The sequence below is a fragment of the Eleginops maclovinus genome, chromosome 12 (assembly GCF_036324505.1).
Source record: "Eleginops maclovinus isolate JMC-PN-2008 ecotype Puerto Natales chromosome 12, JC_Emac_rtc_rv5, whole genome shotgun sequence".
Taxonomy (NCBI): Eukaryota; Metazoa; Chordata; class Actinopteri; order Perciformes; family Eleginopidae; genus Eleginops; species Eleginops maclovinus.
In genome coordinates, this window is record NC_086360.1 from 20,046,382 (window position 1) to 20,066,487 (window position 20,106).

General features: G+C 39.7%; 2 protein-coding genes across 7 annotated transcripts in view; one reads left to right on the top strand and one right to left on the bottom strand.

The window, feature by feature from the left end:
• Positions 1-2: 2 nt before the first annotated feature.
• Positions 3-17,444, bottom strand: fam81b (family with sequence similarity 81 member B). Of its 2 annotated transcripts, XM_063896742.1 has the most exons (10): positions 10,209-13,307; positions 10,013-10,095; positions 9,670-9,716; positions 8,955-9,141; positions 8,010-8,128; positions 6,585-6,714; positions 5,267-5,367; positions 2,666-2,801; positions 2,006-2,201; positions 3-831 (listed from the first exon to the last, which is right to left on the bottom strand). In XM_063896742.1, exons 3-10 carry the CDS (start codon positions 9,705-9,707, stop codon positions 698-700), a joined length of 1,041 nt encoding a protein of 346 aa, XP_063752812.1. In that variant the 5' UTR covers positions 9,708-9,716; positions 10,013-10,095; positions 10,209-13,307; the 3' UTR covers positions 3-697. The 2 variants fall into 2 exon arrangements, with proteins under 2 accessions (XP_063752812.1, XP_063752811.1); XM_063896741.1 differs by lacking the exons at positions 10,013-10,095; positions 10,209-13,307 and adding an exon at positions 17,319-17,444 and having other exon boundaries at positions 4-831.
• Positions 12,453-20,106, top strand: part of mctp1a (multiple C2 domains, transmembrane 1a) — a 134,538-nt gene continuing 126,884 nt past the window's right edge. For 4 of the 5 annotated variants that reach the window (XM_063896734.1, XM_063896736.1, XM_063896735.1 and 1 more), the window contains exon 1: positions 12,453-13,334. In XM_063896734.1, the coding sequence (XP_063752804.1) occupies positions 12,801-13,334 (534 nt within the window). In that variant the 5' untranslated portion in view covers positions 12,453-12,800. Of the gene's footprint in view, positions 13,335-18,038; positions 18,152-20,106 lie in introns of those variants that run through there. The other variant, XM_063896738.1, reaches the window with a different exon arrangement.

The window sequence follows — 20,106 nt, forward strand, 5'->3', positions numbered from 1 at the left end:
CAGTTTCAACAAAAGTCAATACTTGCATAAAATGCCCCCATGCATGAAGTGATTGGCATATATGAAGTTTAAAAAAAAAAAATCTTTATTTAATTTGGTGTAAATACTGTTTGAACCATCATACACAAAAACAAATTCCATGTAAACATACCTGGCAATAAACTAAACTTGATTCTTATTCAACTCAACACATTTATTAAACTAACAAAAAACTTTGATTTTACCTCGATAAGTGTCCAGGATAAGTGAAGGCTGTAGACTTCATTAATGATAAACATGCTTCTTATTAATCGTATTACTTGACAAAAACTACAAAAAGAACAATAAAGGTTGAATCATTGTAATTACAAAAATGTTTTGGAGAAAAACTGTCTGTCACAATAGTTTTATCATCTTGTATGAATATCGGTAAACACAATTAATTGTCGTTAGCATGTCTGTCATGCTAGCTAGCTTTTCAAAGACATAAAAAGATGTTCTACTTTAAATGAAAACACAATTTACGTGATCATTTATGTCAAGGCTGATTCAATTACATGTTACAATAGCACAAGTAGCTGAGGACTCTTAAATAAGAAGTGTAAACCATTGCGATAACAGTTAACACTCACTAACTGGCAAGGTGTTAAACTTTAAAACAACTGTGCTGAAGTATAGATACAACGGTAAAATTTGAGTTCCTCTTCAGTTGATAAAGTCATGAGTCATTGAGCTCTGCCACCTTGCTGCAGACGTGCCTGATATCCTTCTGTAGCTTCTCCTTGGTAAGGCGGGATTTGATGTCACCTATCTGCCTCAGGGACTCAATGGCATCATGCACTGAGAGGAAACCTGTTCAAAAGTAAGCCGGGTGTAGAAAATCAGTTTTGCTCTCTTTCTTATGTTCTTCTGCTCTCTGTTTCTAATCTCTAGTGAACATGTCCTATTGTCTTAATCATCAGTCATCATGACTTTATCGACTTTAAGAAGTAATATCCAGTAAGTATGAGCTGTGGGTTAGAGGGAAAAACTTTTTCAACAATGATGGGATATTAAATCACTCTCTGTCTGACTCCCCGCCTGTCTTGCCAAGAATATTTACGACACTCATCAATTATGTATTGCTTTTCTCCCATCTAATACCCTCTGTCCATCTTTTCATCCTATACCTAAAATAGAGTGTTGGACGTATGGCTTTCTAGCACTGAGAGCGATGATTCATAGAGCAGTTTACTCCTGCTGTTATTTACTGTAGGGTGTCTTAGCGTCTTTTTTTTATTTGTCTATACTTTAATAAGGGACTGAGAGGTTGACAGAAAGTGGGAACGGTTTGAGGCCTTGTGCTCCTCGGATATGAGATTGCTATTGGCAAATCAGCGAGGGGATGGATGTCAACAGCAGCCTGATGCAGAGTTGAGATGCGGTACTGACTTACTCAGATGGTTGTGCATGACATAACCCATCATTTATTATATTTGAGTTAGCCACACAAAGCAGCTGTAGCTCAAATACAATTTATCTAGACTTTAACCTTGGTTCAAGTCTGTTGTGAGACTTATGAGTCAACATGTATGAATTTACATCCTACCCCAGCCTGTCAAAGAGATTCTGGTTGAAATCATCATTAAAGTAGCTCCAGATATACAAACTTGTCGATATTGAGTAACATCTGTACACAATGTAAACATTTAATGAAACAACATGATGTGAGAGTTAAAAAGCTTCTTAGTTAGGCATGTTGCCTCCTGTGTAAAAAGCCCTGCTGCCCTTATTATCAGTACAATTAATATATAGTTCACTCATATTGACCTATGGGATATTAAGTTTCTCATTTGTGGGAAAAATAAATGAACGGTTTTAGTCAAGTAGCCAGTTCACTTCAAAACATGAGTAATTACAGTCTGTCTCTGTTTCTCTGAGTCTTTTGTGAAGCTTTCCTGCACGTGAACATTTTCCTTGACGTATATGGAACATATGTGTGCATTTACTCACTGATGACAGCTTGTTACAGACAGTGATAACCCACCTTTGTGGTATTCCTGTTTGAGCAGCTGCAGCTCCTGATGAAGGCTGCTCTCCACTGAGGTCATTCTCTTACTCAGTTTTGTTTCAGAGTGTTTCAGATGATCTGACTGACGACGGTCTGCATGATCCTGCTGGGCCTCAAACTGCTCCACCTGGGCCTCCAGAGCACGTACCTGCGCAGCTAATCTAGACTCAAACTGAATACAGAACACACACAATAAAACTAACATTTTAAATCCACGTTACAGTTTTAACCAATGTTTTTTTCAATTGTGGTTTTGAAGCTACTGCTGGTAAAGTTTAAGATATACAACTCCATATTTATTTTGATATATGACTTTAACTTTGTAATTATAGCACCTGTCTCATTGCTCATCTAATTATCATTGCTTAAAAATGTCTTGCGTAACTCACCAATAGAAAGGCCTCGCTTTAGCTGCAGCTTTCTCACCATCTAATTATCATTATTCAATGTAAAGTTGCTGAGTCACATTTGCAGGTTTAAATAGTTTGATAAAGTGGTCATAACAATGACAGTAAAGACAGATGAAAACTAATTGTACAGATAAACGTTATTCTGAATAAAGCCTGCTTTCTACTTATTTGTTGTTATTTTGATAACAATTGCATACATTGTGGGTCATACTGTCAGCTGCTGTACCGTTTTGTCCTGCAGTTTTGTGCGGTGCTCCTGGCTTTGATCCGCATGAGTCCGGGCCAAACTATTGAGCTGTTGTTCTGTCCACTTCCTTAAAGAATCCGTCTGCTCCTTGGCTCCCTTCAGTTCACCTGAAATCCTGCAAAGTCATCAGGAATAAAAAGTAAATGATCTGGTATGCTTTACTCTGAAAATGCAGGCACAGATGAAAGTTAAGAAGCTGCAATTTGAATTTCTTTATTTCACACTAGACACTAAAGAAGCCATTAGTAGATTAGATTTGATTAGAAAGGTTTTTTAAAAAAAAGGCTAAGTAGAAGAATTTGCAATGCTTGATGTAAGGCCCATTTAATACAGCTCATGGTTGGTGCTTGGCATTGGAATAAGAATGTGTTTTTTTCCATAAAAAGAATAATCCTCAATCATAAATCAATAATTGATGTTCTGCCAGTTTATGTCAAATGTGGACAGAGATACACAGACTTACATTCTTGAGGTAAAAAATTTAAATAAAGTGAAAAGAAAAGAAACACTTAATGTTGATCTTACTGCACTGTTTCTTTGGTCAAGCAAAACAAATCTCCCTGTAGTAATGGACCGGTTGCCATTTATATAGGTGAGGTATTTGAAGCTACCATTACTCACACAGCCTTCTGGGACAACGATGTTAAAATGTCTCTAATGAAAGCAGAGTGAGACAAACATTGTGGGCTGTACTGTACCATAACGCACAATGCACAGTCTCTCATCAAATATTTATAGAATGTAAAAACACATTGGCACTTCAATTCATTTGTCCTTCTTTTTCTTCTTAATACTAGGAATCATCCTAAATGGGAAAATCAATGCGACCCATTTCAGGACTTTAAGTGTGTCTGTGTTTTACACCAAGACTAATCAGACTGCTGCTTAAAAACAAAAAAATCTTCAGGTCCGCTGCTATAGAGACACCTCAATGTTATCTCCACACTGGCTGGCTAATCTAGCTAATATTGACAGTTGTTAAGGCAGTGAATAATAGACAGTGGCGTCTGATTTGGCTGTAAGAAGGCCAGTGTGCTTCCATTCTTTGCTGTTGTCGTGTTTTTGAGCTTGTCTGAAACCTATTATCAAGCAGGTTTGATTCTTTTGTCAGTGGCCATGTACTGTGAGATGTGGGTGCTGGCCTTTCTATTGAGTGTAGTGTGTGTGTAGGTAATGTAGAAGATGATTGTTAGAGGCTGTCAGAGGTGTTGTTTGAGATTTTGAGGCCCTAAATTATGTACTTAAGTTTAGTAGATGGGACTATTTTAAATAAATTAGATGGTCAGAGATAAGGGTTTCACATTGAATGTTTAACAAAAAGCTGAAAGGATTCAAAATCTTCTGATGTCCCTCTGTGGGATAGATGTTCATGAGATTAAATAAGCAAGGAGCACCACGGATAGATGAATGGATGGAAGATATAATATTGCAAACTTTGTTTTGTAATTACTTCACCTGGCTCAGAAACACAGACAGTGTTATTTTGATCTATTTTATCCATTGTTCTTTTGTTTCAAGCATTGTCAGTGACCTAGTTTCTTTAACAGATCCACAGCAATGCTAAATAGAGCATATTCCTCATTCATGTCTCTGTCTTTCTGCTTCTACCATTGCAGAACTATGTGATTCATTTTTCATATTGCTGCCGAATGAGACTTTTCTTCAGTTAGGACTCACAGGGGGTAGTATTTAATAACCAAATTAGTAAATATTGGAATATTATTTGTTATGTGGATTTGGCCAGAATAAAAAGGGTGCATTAATCAATCAATTAATTAGATGCTGCTGCTAAAAGCATATCAAAATAGAAAATGACTATCCCAGTCACCAGCAGCACACTCACAGATGTTTCTAAAATACAGTTGAAATTATAACCCCCCCCCCCCCACCACCATAATAGTTATATTACCGTCGACTATGTTGCTGTTAATCTTCAGAAGCACCACTGTGCATGGATGTCAGTCCATGGAAAGAAGAAGGGAAGGAAATCAAAATAAATGCTTTAATGCAGGGGTGTCCAAACTACGGCTCGGGGGCCATTTTGAATCGGCCCTCAGTCAATTAAGAAAGTATAATGAAATATGGCCCACAAATTGAACTTGTGCTTATCTTATACTGTCCCCTCTTAAAGATATATGTAAACAGATATTACACAGTATTCATGTGTTAATAAGCCCACTTTTAAAATAAATTGAGTCAATTAAAGATGAAAACATTTTCTAACAAAGCTTAGTTGATAAGAAAAAAGCCGAATAACTTCATTAAATAAAAAGCTGCAAATATACTCTTCCTATTTCCTCTTAGAAGCAATGAGAGGCTTCTGTTTTAAGGGATGAGCTGCCAACTGAATAAATTAAACCCTACGGAGAGCTGTGATGTAGGCAGTGTTATCTTAAAGCATTTTCTAACTTATAAATTAACTTATGAGGCAATATACCTCACCCCTAGTGAGGGGCCCAGCCCTTCGTATGTTTTTCTGTATGTGGCCCTTGGTGAAAAAAGTTTGGACACCCCTGCTTTAATGGTATAAACAAGTAACCCCCATTTGGGTTGAGCTTCCTCTTTAATGAATGGCCCCACCTGTCATCAAGTAGTTTAAGTTGCAGATCAGCCATGGAGCTCTTTTGGTTCTGGGTATGCTTTGACGATGAGGCTTCCAGCTTTCCAAGGTCATAATAAATCTGAGCACAAGGAAAAACACCAGCACATACTGTTATGTGACATCTTGTGGTGCTGGCTCAATGATCTGAACTTTACCCTCTACAGTTTTTGCTGAGACAAGGTGATTGAGGCACTGCACCACTCCTGTAGCTGGTCAAGACTGGGAGTAACAACGGTGACCCACTTTCTCTGATTTTTAAATTACCTTTAAGGGACATGCTTGACCACTGCTCCACAGCTAATGTACTGCCATCACAGGGATTTACCTTGCTGTGCCACAAACACAACTGAGAGCAGGCGTACCAGAGTGAGTGTTATGGTCAGTTATGGTCAGCTTTGGATTTAGTTCAGTGCTGGAGAGTATATTATAACATGTGACAAACTGTATGTGTCGTAATCCAGTATTTTAAGAAATTTCCCATATATTTATTTTGTAAACTGAATTTGACCTCAAAGGCAGTTAACACTGTTTTGATTGAGTCCCCCTGAAATCCCCGTATGAATTAATTTCACATCTCATTTACCTCATTCAGAAAGTGTGGTTGAGCCTCTGAATTTACTTGATAAGACCAGTCTCATTTCGCAGGAATAAAGCTCCATCACAACACCACTTGCTATCCTCTCTAGGATAAACAACAAATACTCCCCCTGTGTATACCCTCCGTTTATTATTTTGTTCATTCAGGCAGCATAATCCCCTTGTTATACCTTAATCCATTCACAAAAGAAAATGTTTTTCCTTAATTTGAAACTAGAGTAAATGAATCGCAGTTTCAACACACTGTGTGTGAGAAACAGAGAGAGTGGTATACTTTACTAAGTGTAAAAAGTGGCATAAATTAAGATATATGAGAATAAGATTAAGTGTCCAAAACCATGTAGGCATGTCTTTAATTCTCTGCTTAAAAGTAAAGTTGTGCTGTGAGTTCAATGCCAATGCCAGCAAGCTAACATGCTCACTATAATAATGCTAACTTGCTTAACTTGTTTACCATCTAATTTAAGTGTGATAGAATACTCACAGTTCTTAATTAGTGATAGACCTTACGTACAACTGAAGCTTATGGGAATATCTGAGCTTTGCACATTTACATTTGAGGATATTCCTTTGCAGTTTTTCCAAGTTTTGATGTCCTGAATGTCGCAGAAAATAAGAAGAATGTTGGTATGTCTAAAAATGTCACACTTACATTTCATCTATCAAACCATTTGTCAGCCTTCACACAATGTCTCTCACTTTGACTTCCATCTCTTTGAGCCGTTTGTCCATGGCTGACCGGAGCTCTGCCACCTCATGCTGCAGTCTAATCAGCCACCGCTCCCCAGAGCTCACATCAGCACTAAGCTTGCAGATGGCGGCATCACACCTGACATAAAAGGTGAGGATGAAGAGAGGGACACTTGATACATGAGAAAAGGGGGGTGGTAAGAAAGTTGAGGTAAAGGTTTCAAGTCAGGGGGATGAGCAAAATGCTTTTGACAACATGGAGGAAGCATTTTCTGAACTGATCACATTTCAGACGTTCAATAATTTCCAAGGCATGCTAATGGAAGCCAGAAGAAGGCTCTGCTGAAAATCAAGCAGAGATAGTTTATCAATGACAAACAGTGAAATAACACATTTGAACGTTCCATTCGAAGTGTGTTTGTAACTGATGATGGGCAAAGCTACCAACATAGCAATTTAGCTCTCATTCTTCCTGTGCTAAATTTAAGATGTCATCAGCCAGCAGACACTCTCCCTCTTCTTCAATATTATTATGTTAAGATGCCCAGTGTGAAATAAGGGTTATTTCCCTGTGGAGCACTGCATCTGTACCATAAAAGATTTCACAAAACAATACAGTTCATCTACAACCACTGGCCCTTAACCTACTTGATTATTTATGACTTACTCACAAGAGAGGTCATTAGGCTGAGTAGGTGAGGTTTTTCTACAGCATTCATTGGACTATAAATCAGCTGTTTGTTGAGTAATAAGCAATATCTTCTCTCACCACTAACCTCTTAAACACCACAGAGGAGAAGAGCCTGCTGTGAAATAAGATGTTCACAAAATAACATTCACCTATTGTCTCTTTGTGATGTGAAATTAGGAGAAGTTATCTCAGCAGTATTGGGCAATGTTCGCCATGGCTGTTCAAAATCTAATAATGATAATATAATAATGCCTAGGTAGCTACAGGGGAACATTTCTAATCATTATGCAATCCTAATTGTGACAGCCTCCTTTTCGGCAATGCAATTTCATATGCACCATCTTCACAGACATCACATTATCTGTAAAGGCTCATCAGGAAACTTCACTCTGGTGAGAGCAAAATAATTAATGTGTGCAATCTAAGTGTTTGTTTCTGTTGGAGTGTCAGAGGTGATGCCACACTGGATTTGAAATTTTGAGACTGTAAAGAGTTGCCAGACAGGAAGCAGACTTCATTAGAGGTAAACAACTAAGATATCAGCAAGAAAGCTAAGTCATACCCATAGATTGTCAACTGTGCAGCAGACCTGGGTCTAAGTATTGGCGTAATACCTTAAAATAATACTTTAGACGAAAGTTGAGTGTGCTTGTTTTCAGTCGTCATGGTTGTATCTGAAAACTAAAAGTTTGTATCACAGTGTTTGCAGACATTACTTGACCCATACAATCAGGTCTACATACCTGGTCACTCTTCCTCTCAGGTCTCCAATGTCAGCCATGTTCTTCTGGTCCAGGTTTTGAAGGGCCATAGTGGTTTCAGAGGTGATGGAGACCTGTTGGTTGATCTGTCTTTCAAGGGCCTGCTCGGAACAGAGAGAGCATTTTAGTAGTGGTGCTTTTTATAACATACATGAACTCCCTTTTTGCCCCTCTTTTCAATGCTGTTAAAAGAACCAATGTGGGTAAAACTGCTCTAGAAAGTTAAAAATGCCAGACATTTCATCACCACGTTTAAATGAATGATCCTTCTATGAAACAGTCCATAAATGGGTGCAATATCCCTGATGTTGATAACCCGAACATTAATACGACGCTCTGAATTATCATGAGAGCAAGTAGTGACTGTGTGATGTTCCTTTCATCTGATTACCCAGCACATTTACTTCCCCGCCTGAGCTTAATTCCTCCATGTGCATAATGAATTAGCTCTCAGGCTTCATGTTATATTTCAGATAATGACAGCCTCTAATCATGTTAACAGCCCAGTTGTTATGAACTAATGAAGTAATGAGTAACCATTTTGTGCTCTGTTTGTATGAGTCAGTTATCAAACTAGAGGGGCTAGATGTTGTGCTCGATTAAAGATAATTGTACATAAAAAAAATGTTCTGCATGTATAGACAAAATTTCCACGGGTTGATGTTGATGAGGAGTCGGGCAGGCTTTGCTCAGACGCTGCACCATTCTATCAGGTGTAATCAAATCAGCTGCGACTGTGTGTCCGGGAGTGTGCTACACATCAAAGGAGATGAGAAGAGAGGAAGGCAGATAAAAGAAGGAATGAGAAAAGACGACTAGATGTGTAGAGAGAAAATTGGATGCAAACACATAGACAATGACTTCATAGATAATAAAAAGATATACCCGACAAATCCATGAAATCCATTAGTGCATACATCTGGGTACCTGTATGTCCATGCTAAGCTGCTTGACGATGCGTGTTATGGTCAGTATGTGATTCTCCAGCAGCTTGCGGGACAGTGTCTCGACCTGGAGGGAGCCCTGGGCCGACTGCAGACCTGCTGCCACTTCCTCTCTGATCCTGAAAGCCTGTTCTAGCAGCACAGCCAGTGTCCTCTCCTGACCGCTCAGACTGCTCTCCAAGACATCATCATGAAGTAAATGGAAACAGAAAAACCAAAATATGACTCCTGAAACCCCATAATATTGATTTCAGTATAGGGAGACGTGTCATAAATCATAAAAGGTTTACATCTTCTAGCACTGGAGGCAGACATTATGATTCAATTAAGCATTCATCGACCCAGAAGGATAATGAAGACAGACAGATAGAGAGATGTGCACTGGTTTTCATACCCTCTGGTCTTCCTCATACCAAATCTATCACTGTCTTCATGTCCCTGTGCGTGCTGTGTCACCCTGTCTGATGCTATTGTGGCTTAAGGATTAATTTGATCAATGCGATTCACACCGGTGTTAGAAAGGTCGCTGATGGATCCGAAATGTAGCTCCATCCAATCAGCGAGGGGAAAAATCTACCGCTGGACACAGACTGGTTTTAGAATTGAATAAAATGAATGACCCACAGTGACGAAGAAAGGTACTAGAAAATGTGTAATATATAAACATTAAATAGAGGAAATAAAAAGGGAAAAGTTACCTTCCGGGCTTTTGGTAGGGCTGCAACTTGCGTGACATTGTTCTTATCTAAAAAGAATAAAAAACACATATTAAATATTTGGTGTAATGTAGTACAATAAAATGTTTAGTGCAGAGAATAAAATCATAGTAGATCAAAGTTTATCACCACTGAATGATTTATTTAAAAAAACTGTTCAGAAAAAGACTGTTTGGAATTTGCAGGGTATAACTACCCCTTTCCCTTGAATTAAAATCAACATTTGAAAGTCATATCAGGGCATACTTCAACCAAAATAATGCCAAATGTTCCCAAGTTGAACAACAATACATCAAACAGTTTTTACATGTTCAGTAATACTCACAGCCCTTTGCTTTTTACTTCAGCCGGTTCTTGTGGTGTTTGTGTTGTGTCTTGGTAACTGCCGTCTCCATGAGTGAGGCGTGCCTGCCAGTGTGAGTTGGTCAACATAGTAATGAATGATGCATTGGACACTTTCCAAAGCAGCTTAAACGTGGAGCCAGAGATTTTAGAGAAAAATGGTTGATATTTGAACTTACCCAAAAATGATATTTATCATCCCTCTCACTCCCACTGCCTTTCTCTTCATACATCAATGGCCTTTCCCCTGTCCTGTGCACGAGCATGAGTAACCTCTCTACCTGATTTGCGAAGCCAGGGCTTTGAACAAACACTTTTATTCAGCACACATAACAGCCTTTGCAGCAGCAGACTGTGAGGAGATATTCACTGATTTCAACTAAAAGAGCATCGGATCAGAATCACTGACTCTATTAACTCAGGAAACAATAACATTGAGTTAAGTTTTGTAACAGTCATGTATGAATAGCACTTTTACAGAACCTTGAACTGAAATGTACCAAGGCACCTGTTTGTATTTTTGACATGGATGGATAATTACTTTATAGATGTCAAAATCTAAAATCCTGATGGTGTTCCAGTTCCTGACTTAGTAATCACAGTTCACTGTTTATTCAATTCTGATAAGCTGCTAAACTGTTATGTAACATTTTGATTTAATTTGGTGTCTAACTTTAATTGGCATCCTGGAGTTATCCTGATCATGATACACTAATACTCATTAAAGGTTTATGTTTCAGTAATTAAGGCATTGTGTTTGTCAATGTAATACTACCATCCAGCCCTTATTGGGTGCTCCTTTCCTTTTGGCTGAATTTAAGCCATACCAAAAACTCTCCTAAAGTTGTTTGAGTATTTATTTTAAATAAATCAATTGCCTGCAATAAGAGGTCATACTATACAGCTCCAATTACTCTTGCTGAGGCTGTAAGAAAGAAAATGTAATTATTCGAACTGGGAACTGGGAGTACTATAAGGAAAACATTGCTAAATTGCTTCATCCTTACTGCCTAGTGTTTTATTGCACACAATATAATTACATATTTACTGTATGTTGAGCTTTACTCTTATTCTGAGAGGCAAAACAGTGCACAAAACCTGACCTATATACTTATAATACAGTGCGACTTAAGCTGTATTGTGCCACTGCATTATATTTAATGCAAAGGCAGACAGTGGACATGATTCATTGAGTTTTTAATTGTTTGTGTCAGTTGCAGAGTGCTTTGTGTGTGCACAGCCACACACACTACAGAGTCTCTTATCAACAGGTCCAGGCTTATTAAGAGGAAACGCCTGCTCAATGCAGACTCATCAGTTATCGAGAAAGCCGATGGTAGCTCACAGGAATTGTTTGGCTCCCATTCTCACGTCTCCATCTACTTCACTGAGAGAGGGCAGCCCACGGTTGCTGCCAGTGCCCTCCTGGTGGTAATTAAAGTGTTTCATTTTGCAGGAAGGATGGCTGATCCCAGGCCGCAACAAAAGTCATTATTGGATGCTCATCCAAGGTTTGATAAACAACCTGATTACTTAAAGACCCGACTAAATGTCAAGTAATATAATGTACTGTAGGTCATTGTTGCCCTAAATCATCAGACAACATTGAAAGCTGATTATCATTTTTTAATTATTAAAAGGGTCAAGGCCAAGCGCTTGCAACAGAAGGCATTATTAGCACCAATGACACCTCCATCATCACTCCTACAAGTGATACCAAGGTCATATTAGTGTGTGTCGCATGAATAAATGACCATGCAAGCAGCATAACTCTCCCTTACTCTGTTTTACATCAGACCTGTTTGCAGATAAAAGGTCATTCTGTGACCTTTTTCGGATGCGTACATGTGGAAGGCTTAAACAGAGAGAAGAATTTATTCTGGTAATTATCTATTCTATTGTCTCTGTTTGTTTGTTTAAGTGACAGTGGGAACAATATTAACCAGGGGCACAGAATAGTCCTGCATTGAAACAATGGCCAGAGGGGAAAACGTAATGAATGATTGCAGCGCAGCAGCACAGCATCTAAAAAGAGAAGAGGCTGTTCAGTGCTGCGTGCTCGCTGCTGCATGTGGGTGATAACGTTCACAGTGAAAGAACATCCACACACAAGTCTTTCAAAACTCTGAGGTTTCACTAGACTCACTGTCTGCCCTGGCATTATCAAGGTCAATGCTTTGGAAGAGCAAATCTAGAGCCTGAATAACACCAAGCACTAGCTACAAAGAGATACACTCAGATGGGGGTGACATAGTAGAATTATAAACATCTCCACGAGGCATTGTGGGGTTGTGTTATGCAATCACTACCAGCATCCAGTGACATGGTTGGCCAGAGGGAGGCGTGGTGCAGTCTTCATTTGAATAGAACAATTACTGTGGAAGTTTGACTTAACCCTTGTAAAGCACAGTGGACCAAGTAGGTACGCAACAACCACCCGGAGCATCACCTTTCATCATTTTTTAGGTATCACTGCATGTGTTCCAACTTCACAACTGATCTTAGATTCATCTTCAACAGATGGGGCTATTACTTGCTGTCTATCCGACGTGCTGCACTGTGCAAGGCATGCAATTTACGGTGCTGCATGCAGGCATTTTACAACGCTAGTTGGAAGACCAACACCCCCTCCATCATCACATTGTGCGTCTCCTTCTTGGCGCTCTAAACCTGATCATCAGTGGAAGTGCTCTGGAACGGCAGCAGCCCAACAGTGACATCCTTCCACTGTTCAGAGTGTGCTCAGGCTGGCTGGATGCTGCACAAGCACCATGGAGCAGAAATCACCTAAGCATGAGAGCAGCGCCAAAGGACAAGAGTCTCTATCCTACCAACGGAGGATGTGGAAGAATTTCCAGGAGAAAACCAAGCCTTGGCTCAGTCCTAAACTGGGTTCGGAGCGTCGGAGTTCCGGGGGCACGGAGGGCAGCAAAAAGGAATCGGGGTTATGGATGTTTAAGAGGAAAAAGAAACAGTTGGACCGGGTATTCTCGTCGTCTCAGCCGAATCTGTGTTGCACACCACCGGCGTCTTTTGAAGGAGAAGTGAATTCCCATGGAAGCGACGAGGTCCCCGGCACCAGCAGCGAAGGGCAGCCTCTACACCCTCTTGGCGCAGCTTCTGGATCCACGGGGAGCAAACCCGAGCTGACTGCGCACGGAAGCCCCAAACTCGCCATATCCCAGCTGATCACGTACCAGCAGAAGAGCTCCTCTCTCGGCTCGGCGTGCTTCGAAAAACTCGTGGTGCACCCGACCGCGGTGGTGGGAGAGGAGGATCAGCTGCGTAAAAACGCAAGTGATTCTGTGAGTATACTTATAGTAAAATCACGCTTCTTGGGGATTTTGTTTCTTTCAAGTAAGGCTATTTCCAAAAATCAATATCCTTAAGGAGGCGGTATTGACCAGGAAATCAAATAAAGGAGGCAAGCTCGTATCATGTGCTGCGCTCAGTGATTTGCCAGTCCACTGCTTTCTTAACTCTCTCCTATAGCTCGTATGGGCCATATGCCTACAGCCAATGCCAGTGTATGTGATCATGACCTACAACAGTCTTACTTCACGAGCTGCTCGGCTTTTTCATCATGTACATCACATTCACCCCATGCAGACATCCTGGCTGTGTAAAGGATTATTTCAATTATAGACCCACTGATAAGATATATACTCAGGCTACAGGCTCTAGTGGCAGCCTCCTTTTGCCTGCTTACATCACCCCCCCCCGCCCAATATAGGGATTCTGTGCCCTAGCTTCTCAGTCCATCTGTCACAGTGTCCTTGCCAGTAGACAGGGGCTGCAACAGGCCAATGAAAGTCCAAAGGTTCATCATGCGTTTCCCTTTCTTGAAAAGTGGCCAGCTGGGAGGTGATTATCAGCCACACCACCAGCATTGTTGAAAACTGATGGCAGGTATTTTCCCAAACTGCTAGCCATGCTGAGTCAGAGTGCGTTAGAAGAAACATAAACAAAAGGATATCAGCAAGGGGCTAGTTAAGGCTGCTTTCACATAAATGAGTAACAGCCCTCTAGGTCTGTGACATATCTTTTAAATCAAAACATATATCGAAGAAAATATGTAATGAAAATAATAAATGAGTGAATATTTAAAGTGATGTCTAGAACCGTACCTTATCCCTTGACATGAATCCAATTCACTCATCCTCCCATATGTCCTGTCATTTCAGACCGGCTGTTATGATATTTAACAGAACTGTCGATAGAATTATATTGAAGATATGTGTGCACATTAAGTGCATTCTGTATCACTGGCAGCAGTTATTTTAAAGCTTTTCTTCACAGCACTCGTTAAGTGTTTCAGGCCTGCTTTTCTGAGCATCATCCCGATTGCTGTCTAAAAGTGATTTAGCACATGAACACTTCTCCCCAATGAAGTTATGGCCATAGATCTCTAATCCATTAAATCCCTATGAGAAGTCCAATGCACTCAGAGGAAGAGATAAAAGAGAGCAACTATTAATGATGACTTCATTTCAACGGATCTTGCAGTTTCATCTCAGCACTTACCAGGTCAGTTACATAATACACAGGGATCTCACTTCGCCAAATAAAATCTTAGCATTCAGCGTGAGCTAGTTATGCACCTCCTGTTGATGCCGTGTTTATTCAAGCATCTATTGTTCATTTGTTGGATTCTTTCACCTATGAGGAGAGCAGTGGTAAACACTAAGTGACAGCATCATCTTCTCAAGTTTCACTTCAGTCAGGGATAATAATTTGTTGTTAACTTGAATGAATACATGCGCAATCACATATCTAAGATATACTGTATGATTTTAGTCTATTATGTAAGGATGTAAGAAATAAGAAAAATGGAAAGACAATGGCTGTCAAGAGTAAATTAAGGTGATGAAGACAGAGCAGAATGGGCTGTAGATGTAATGAGGGGATGAGATGAGGTCAACTGAGATAAGATGAGAGATGAATATGATGTGTGATAAAAGAACATGAGACAAAAAGTAGTAAAGAGAGAAGAGATTACAAAAAATGAGATTATAAAGAGAAAAGACATGCTTTATTAATAACTTGAGGGGACAACAATATCAGTGAAATGAACATTCAACTCAGGCTGGTAATCGAGCTAAAAAGGTCTACAGATGCATGTGCATTTTGTGCATGCTCATTAATTGCAATATTATTGACAATGCATTTATGTGCTGCCTTAACACTTCCCTTGCCCATCAAGGATTATAACTCAAAGTCACACACTTCTACAATATCCACAAATCCAGCTTAGGTGAGGGTATACAACTTTTCATTACCGAAATGAGAGCATAAAGCTCCTAGCCACAACTTCATTACTTTCAATAGGATATATGGGGCATAAAAACCAAAGTTTCTCAGCTTGATTTGAAAAGTAAATGATGGAAGGGATTAATGCCAAGTTCTGGCAGTCATTTCATAATTGACTCTAAAGAAAAAAACAAGAGTAAGCACAATAAACTTTTGCTTGCAAAACAGAAATGTTATCCAGAGTCATTAACATATCAACATTTGTTACTATCAAATCGGAGAGCAGGGTCCGACTGCATGTTTGATCTCTAACCTTAGGTTCAAGAAGAGCTGCCCTTACATCATTACCCACCTAACCTGCTTGGGGCCTGTCATGAACAACATTACTTTAAAATAATACTGATGGATGAAACCTTCGATATAGGGCATGATACTTTACCATGCCATGAGCTTTCAACAACACAGAAGAAAGAAAACAAAGAGTAGGCCTACAAATAGGCTTCTTCTTCTTCTTCTTCTTCTTCTTCTTCTTCTTCTTGTCCAGTCGATTGTTTTTGTTTAGGCTTTTGTAACTGAAATTAGTTTAGCCTCATTAACTACACATGTTTCTTTATCAATCGGTAAAGCAAGCCATTCTCAGTTTATCTAGTACATTTTTCTATTTGCTCCAGGAAACCTTTGCACCTAGAGTTTAAAGTTATATAAAAATGAGGAAAAAAAACCCACATCAAAATATTATTTTCTAAACAAATCAATACAAAAAATAGGTAAAGTGTTTTTGGAATGTCAATTTTGCACAGACATTTAGTCCACTCCATACACCCTGTGACAGGAAGTAAGGTAGGACAAGGTGCAATCTACACACCTGCATTTATAAAGCTTAATTAGCCCGCATATCTTGACATGTGTAAACCAAACGTTACCACACCTGTAATACTAGGGTCCACAAAGCGAGGGAAATCAGCGTAGTTGTCAAGGATTGATGACAGGACCCAAGTGCAGTATTATAAACAAAGGGAGGCAGGTATTAGGGTTTAACGAAAAGCGAGCTTTATTAAACAAAAAGCTGATAACAAAACACCAAACTAGGGTAAGCAGGCAAAGTACAAACAAAAGGTAAAAGTATCAAACAAAACTAAAACAAACCAGAAAGATAGGAGGGCAGCCGAGGGAATCCAGACAGTTAGACAGGACCGGGAAACAAACGGAACTGGACCACAAAATACACATGGGAATGACGACGACGCGACAAGGAACAGAAAGGGAAGACAGGACTAAATACACAGGGACTAAGCAAGACAAGACACAGCTGGAGAAACACAGGGACAACTGGTGAACACAATCAGTCAATCAGACAGGAGGGAAAACACAGACAGGAAGCAAATGCAGTAATGACAGACAGGAGGGAAAACATTTCAAAAATAAAACAGGAAACAAAACTCTATAATCATAACAGTAGTAGCGTGTTAGTGAACAAAGTGTACCTTTTTGTTAGCATCATAGACTGTATAAATAATGGACGTAGTATCCGTGACGTCACTCATAGGTTTGTGAAGAGCCGTAATGAAGCTCAAAGTGGGCGACTCCCACCGTCGACATCTTCTCAGTCTACCTCCCGCCCACTCCCGGCTAATCCAAATAATAATAAATAATAATATATTTAATTTGTAATGCACTCTTCATTCCAAGGGAATCTCAAAATATGGACATAGGGTTGGAGCTGAAGCGGGCGTGGCTACTGAAACACGCCCATCTAGCTCGAAGCTACCAAGCTAGCGAAGGCTTCCAAGCTAGGCTACATGCTACCGTATGCTACTCTCATGTGGTAGTATTTTCTCCAGCGGCAAGGTGGCTATCATACGCTCCCGTTTAGCATCTTGGGCGTCTTGCTCGAAGGCTAAACCACGGCTAATGAGCTATCTAACGAGCGAATCTAACAAGTGAGCAGAAGCTACTTTATACATTCTATGGAGCAGACACTGATAATTAGTGCTAACGGGGCTAAAATATAAATAAAATAAGAATACAATTTCACTTACCGAAAAAACTGGTGACCATACTTCTTAGACGGTCTGTTAGTACAATTAATCGCACAGCAAGCCATATTATGTCTGATATTTGCATTCAAAAGGCACCAAGACCACCAACATGCCCGACAGGTCAAGTGCAGAAGCCTGTTAGCGGAGCTAGCAGAGCAGATAACTAGCGGCTAGCGCCCACTGACGGCGCTAACCTGTCAATCAAAGCGACCTCACCCTTAATTATGCATAAATTTAGCCTTAATATAACAGTTGTCATGAATAGGGAAATTAGCTATAGAGACCAAAAGCTATTTTTGTACCACGCTGTCAACATGTTTATTTCTGCTGTAATAATTGGCATTTTAACATGGGGGGTCTATGTAAATTGCTCTGTTTTGGAGCCAGGCCACGCGGCCATTCGATGAACTGCAGTTTTTTGGCACTTCCTTATGTGTTTCACTGCTCAACCCCGGAGATTGCCCGTTGGTTAGCATACATGTTGTCATTACGTTACCGTGAAACCGTCCTTCTTTCCCAATGGCTGCGTCTGTCCGGAACTTTTGCGATATTACCGAACCAAATCCGTTCAACGCGTTACCCACTCACTCTAGATGAAAACAGTTTGTGAGTGCTTGACACCAGGTATTTGCTACTTATTATTTACCCCCAGCATTATTTATTGTATCTTAACTTTCTGGTGGTATCAAATTCCCCAGCCTGTTTCTGCGAGTGAAACATGGCCCGACTTTTGTTCACCACCAAACACCCATGAGCCATACTTCAAACAGGGAAGGCCCAGTTAGTGCAGCTGTCTTTTGAAAGACAACCCAGGACATCCAACATGTTTAATGGTGAGTGAAGCTTTGGCATTGTTTATCTATCAACCAGGCCTATTCGATTTTGTGTGTGCTGGTAGCGTTACAGTCTTGTGTGCACTACTCTCCTCTTCTGCCTGCGTTGCCTTTGGTATATTTATACATGTGATGTGTCGTTACCTATGGTAGGAGAGTAATATGGGCCCTGGGTATGGCATTGGCAGCATCTCAGACTAGCAGCCTCATAAACTGGACATCAAGTTAAAACATTCAAAGGTTTTATTGTCATATGCTCAACAGCTGCATTGTAGGATGTAATATCAAAGACATTACACAATCCCAAAAAACTGTGAAATTGACATAATGGTGCATTGGATCAAGCTCATAGTGCAGCTTGTCACCTTTTCTAATCATCTTTAATAAGTTATGTTGTAACTTTTTGTTTCAATGTAATCATATGGTATAACTGAGTTTTCTATTGCTAGAAGCCTTCTTTTCCTATGAATATGCAATTTGTTTTTGACTGTGTTCAACATGGCTAGTGTATTTTGACATCTTTTAGTGAAAGATATATATCTGAGCAAAAACAAAAGAGGCTTTTTGAGCAAGAAAGTTTGTATTTTGTGCTGTATTTGGGCTTTAGTTTGCTTGCAGTTCTTCTCAGTCATGTCTTCATACCTCTCCGTTTCTTGTGCTCAGCTCATATGAGGTTCTATAAAATATTTAACACTTACAAACCAGGTAAGTAGGTTTTTGTGTCACAGAGGCGATATGTTCACAGTCCAATGGTAAATATATCAGATGTAAAGTATGTCTGGATATTTCATTGTGGAAATTGTTTCACAGACAGGGTGAATAGTAGCCTAATGTTTTGTGCATATACCATATACTGTATGGCACACTTGATTTTAAAAGAACATGGCTTTTATAAGTGCTTTATCCTTTATCTTGGCGAGTTAAGTTTTTGAATAGTGAATCTGAACAAATACTAGTTTAGTAATTAGGCATGAATTTTTTTATCTTGAGCTATTGAGTTGTGGTAAGTTGTGAGTCGTTTAAATATTTATGAACTGCTTCTCTTGACCCAGCTTCGATAGCGCCATTGTGATTCATAAATGCTGTTATTATTATGTCTTTAATGAACAAGGAATATGCATAAAAATACATTAATCTCAAAGAATAAAGATGTTATATGCCAGATTATAGCTAAAAGCTCATTTCAGAATACCCTAATTTCAGGTACACTCATACCAATCCTCGTTACGCATTTTCACAATGGGAAAAATAGTGAAAATCTGAGCACGTTTCAAGCCTATTCCTTGGTTTGAGGGCCATACATGTGAAAACAGTTTGTGAAAATGTAGTGCACCTCATTGTTTGCTGACAAAATTAAAAATCCCCTTGTAATATTTTTGCTGGCAAGACCAGGCTCTTTAGATTCTGCAGTGACACGTATATCACAAAATGAGCAATGTTTGGATGTCCTGTAGGATCAAGTGTCTCCCTTGTTTTGTTGTTAGAACAGCATCATGGCCACTCGGAAACAGCCTGCGTCCTCGTTTTGAAGTGTCCTGATGGCAGCTCAAATTAGGATTTATTGCAGCCCAGGGGACCATCGGTTGTAACACGCATGTACTGACAAGCACATGATTGATGCTGCCGTCGAAGCTGTCTGGGCATCGTGAACATTCTCACATTGACTGACACCATTTGGGGATGTTGATGGGTTTTTGCTCTCACTTTGTGATTAAGTGTGTTGTAGTGCCTCCTACACACCTGAGTTCCCTCTTTCACTGCCATTACAATCTGTGAACGACCTATGATAGAGTGTATGAGTGGTTTTATCTCTAGACAAGTGCAATGGTGAGCAGCAAATGCTGATTTAATTTATGTTTAAGGAGGTGTTGCTCTTGATACAGTGTCTCCTACGAGCCAGAAGGTATATGCTTGGTCTCTTTGTTTCAGCTTTGTCTGTGCTGAGTTGTCAGCAT

Excerpts from the sequence above, each read along its gene's own strand:
- fam81b (XM_063896742.1), bottom strand. The coding sequence starts at position 9,707 with ATGTCACGCAAGTTGCAGCCCTACCAAAAGCCCGGAAG. Across the intron at positions 8,129-8,954 it reads AGCTTAGCATGGACATACAG|GCCCTTGAAAGACAGATCAA; the intron begins GTACCCAGATGT and ends TGTTCCGAGCAG. Across the intron at positions 5,368-6,584 it reads TCAAAGAGATGGAAGTCAAA|ATTTATTATGACCTTGGAAA; the intron begins GTGAGAGACATT and ends CCTTGTGCTCAG.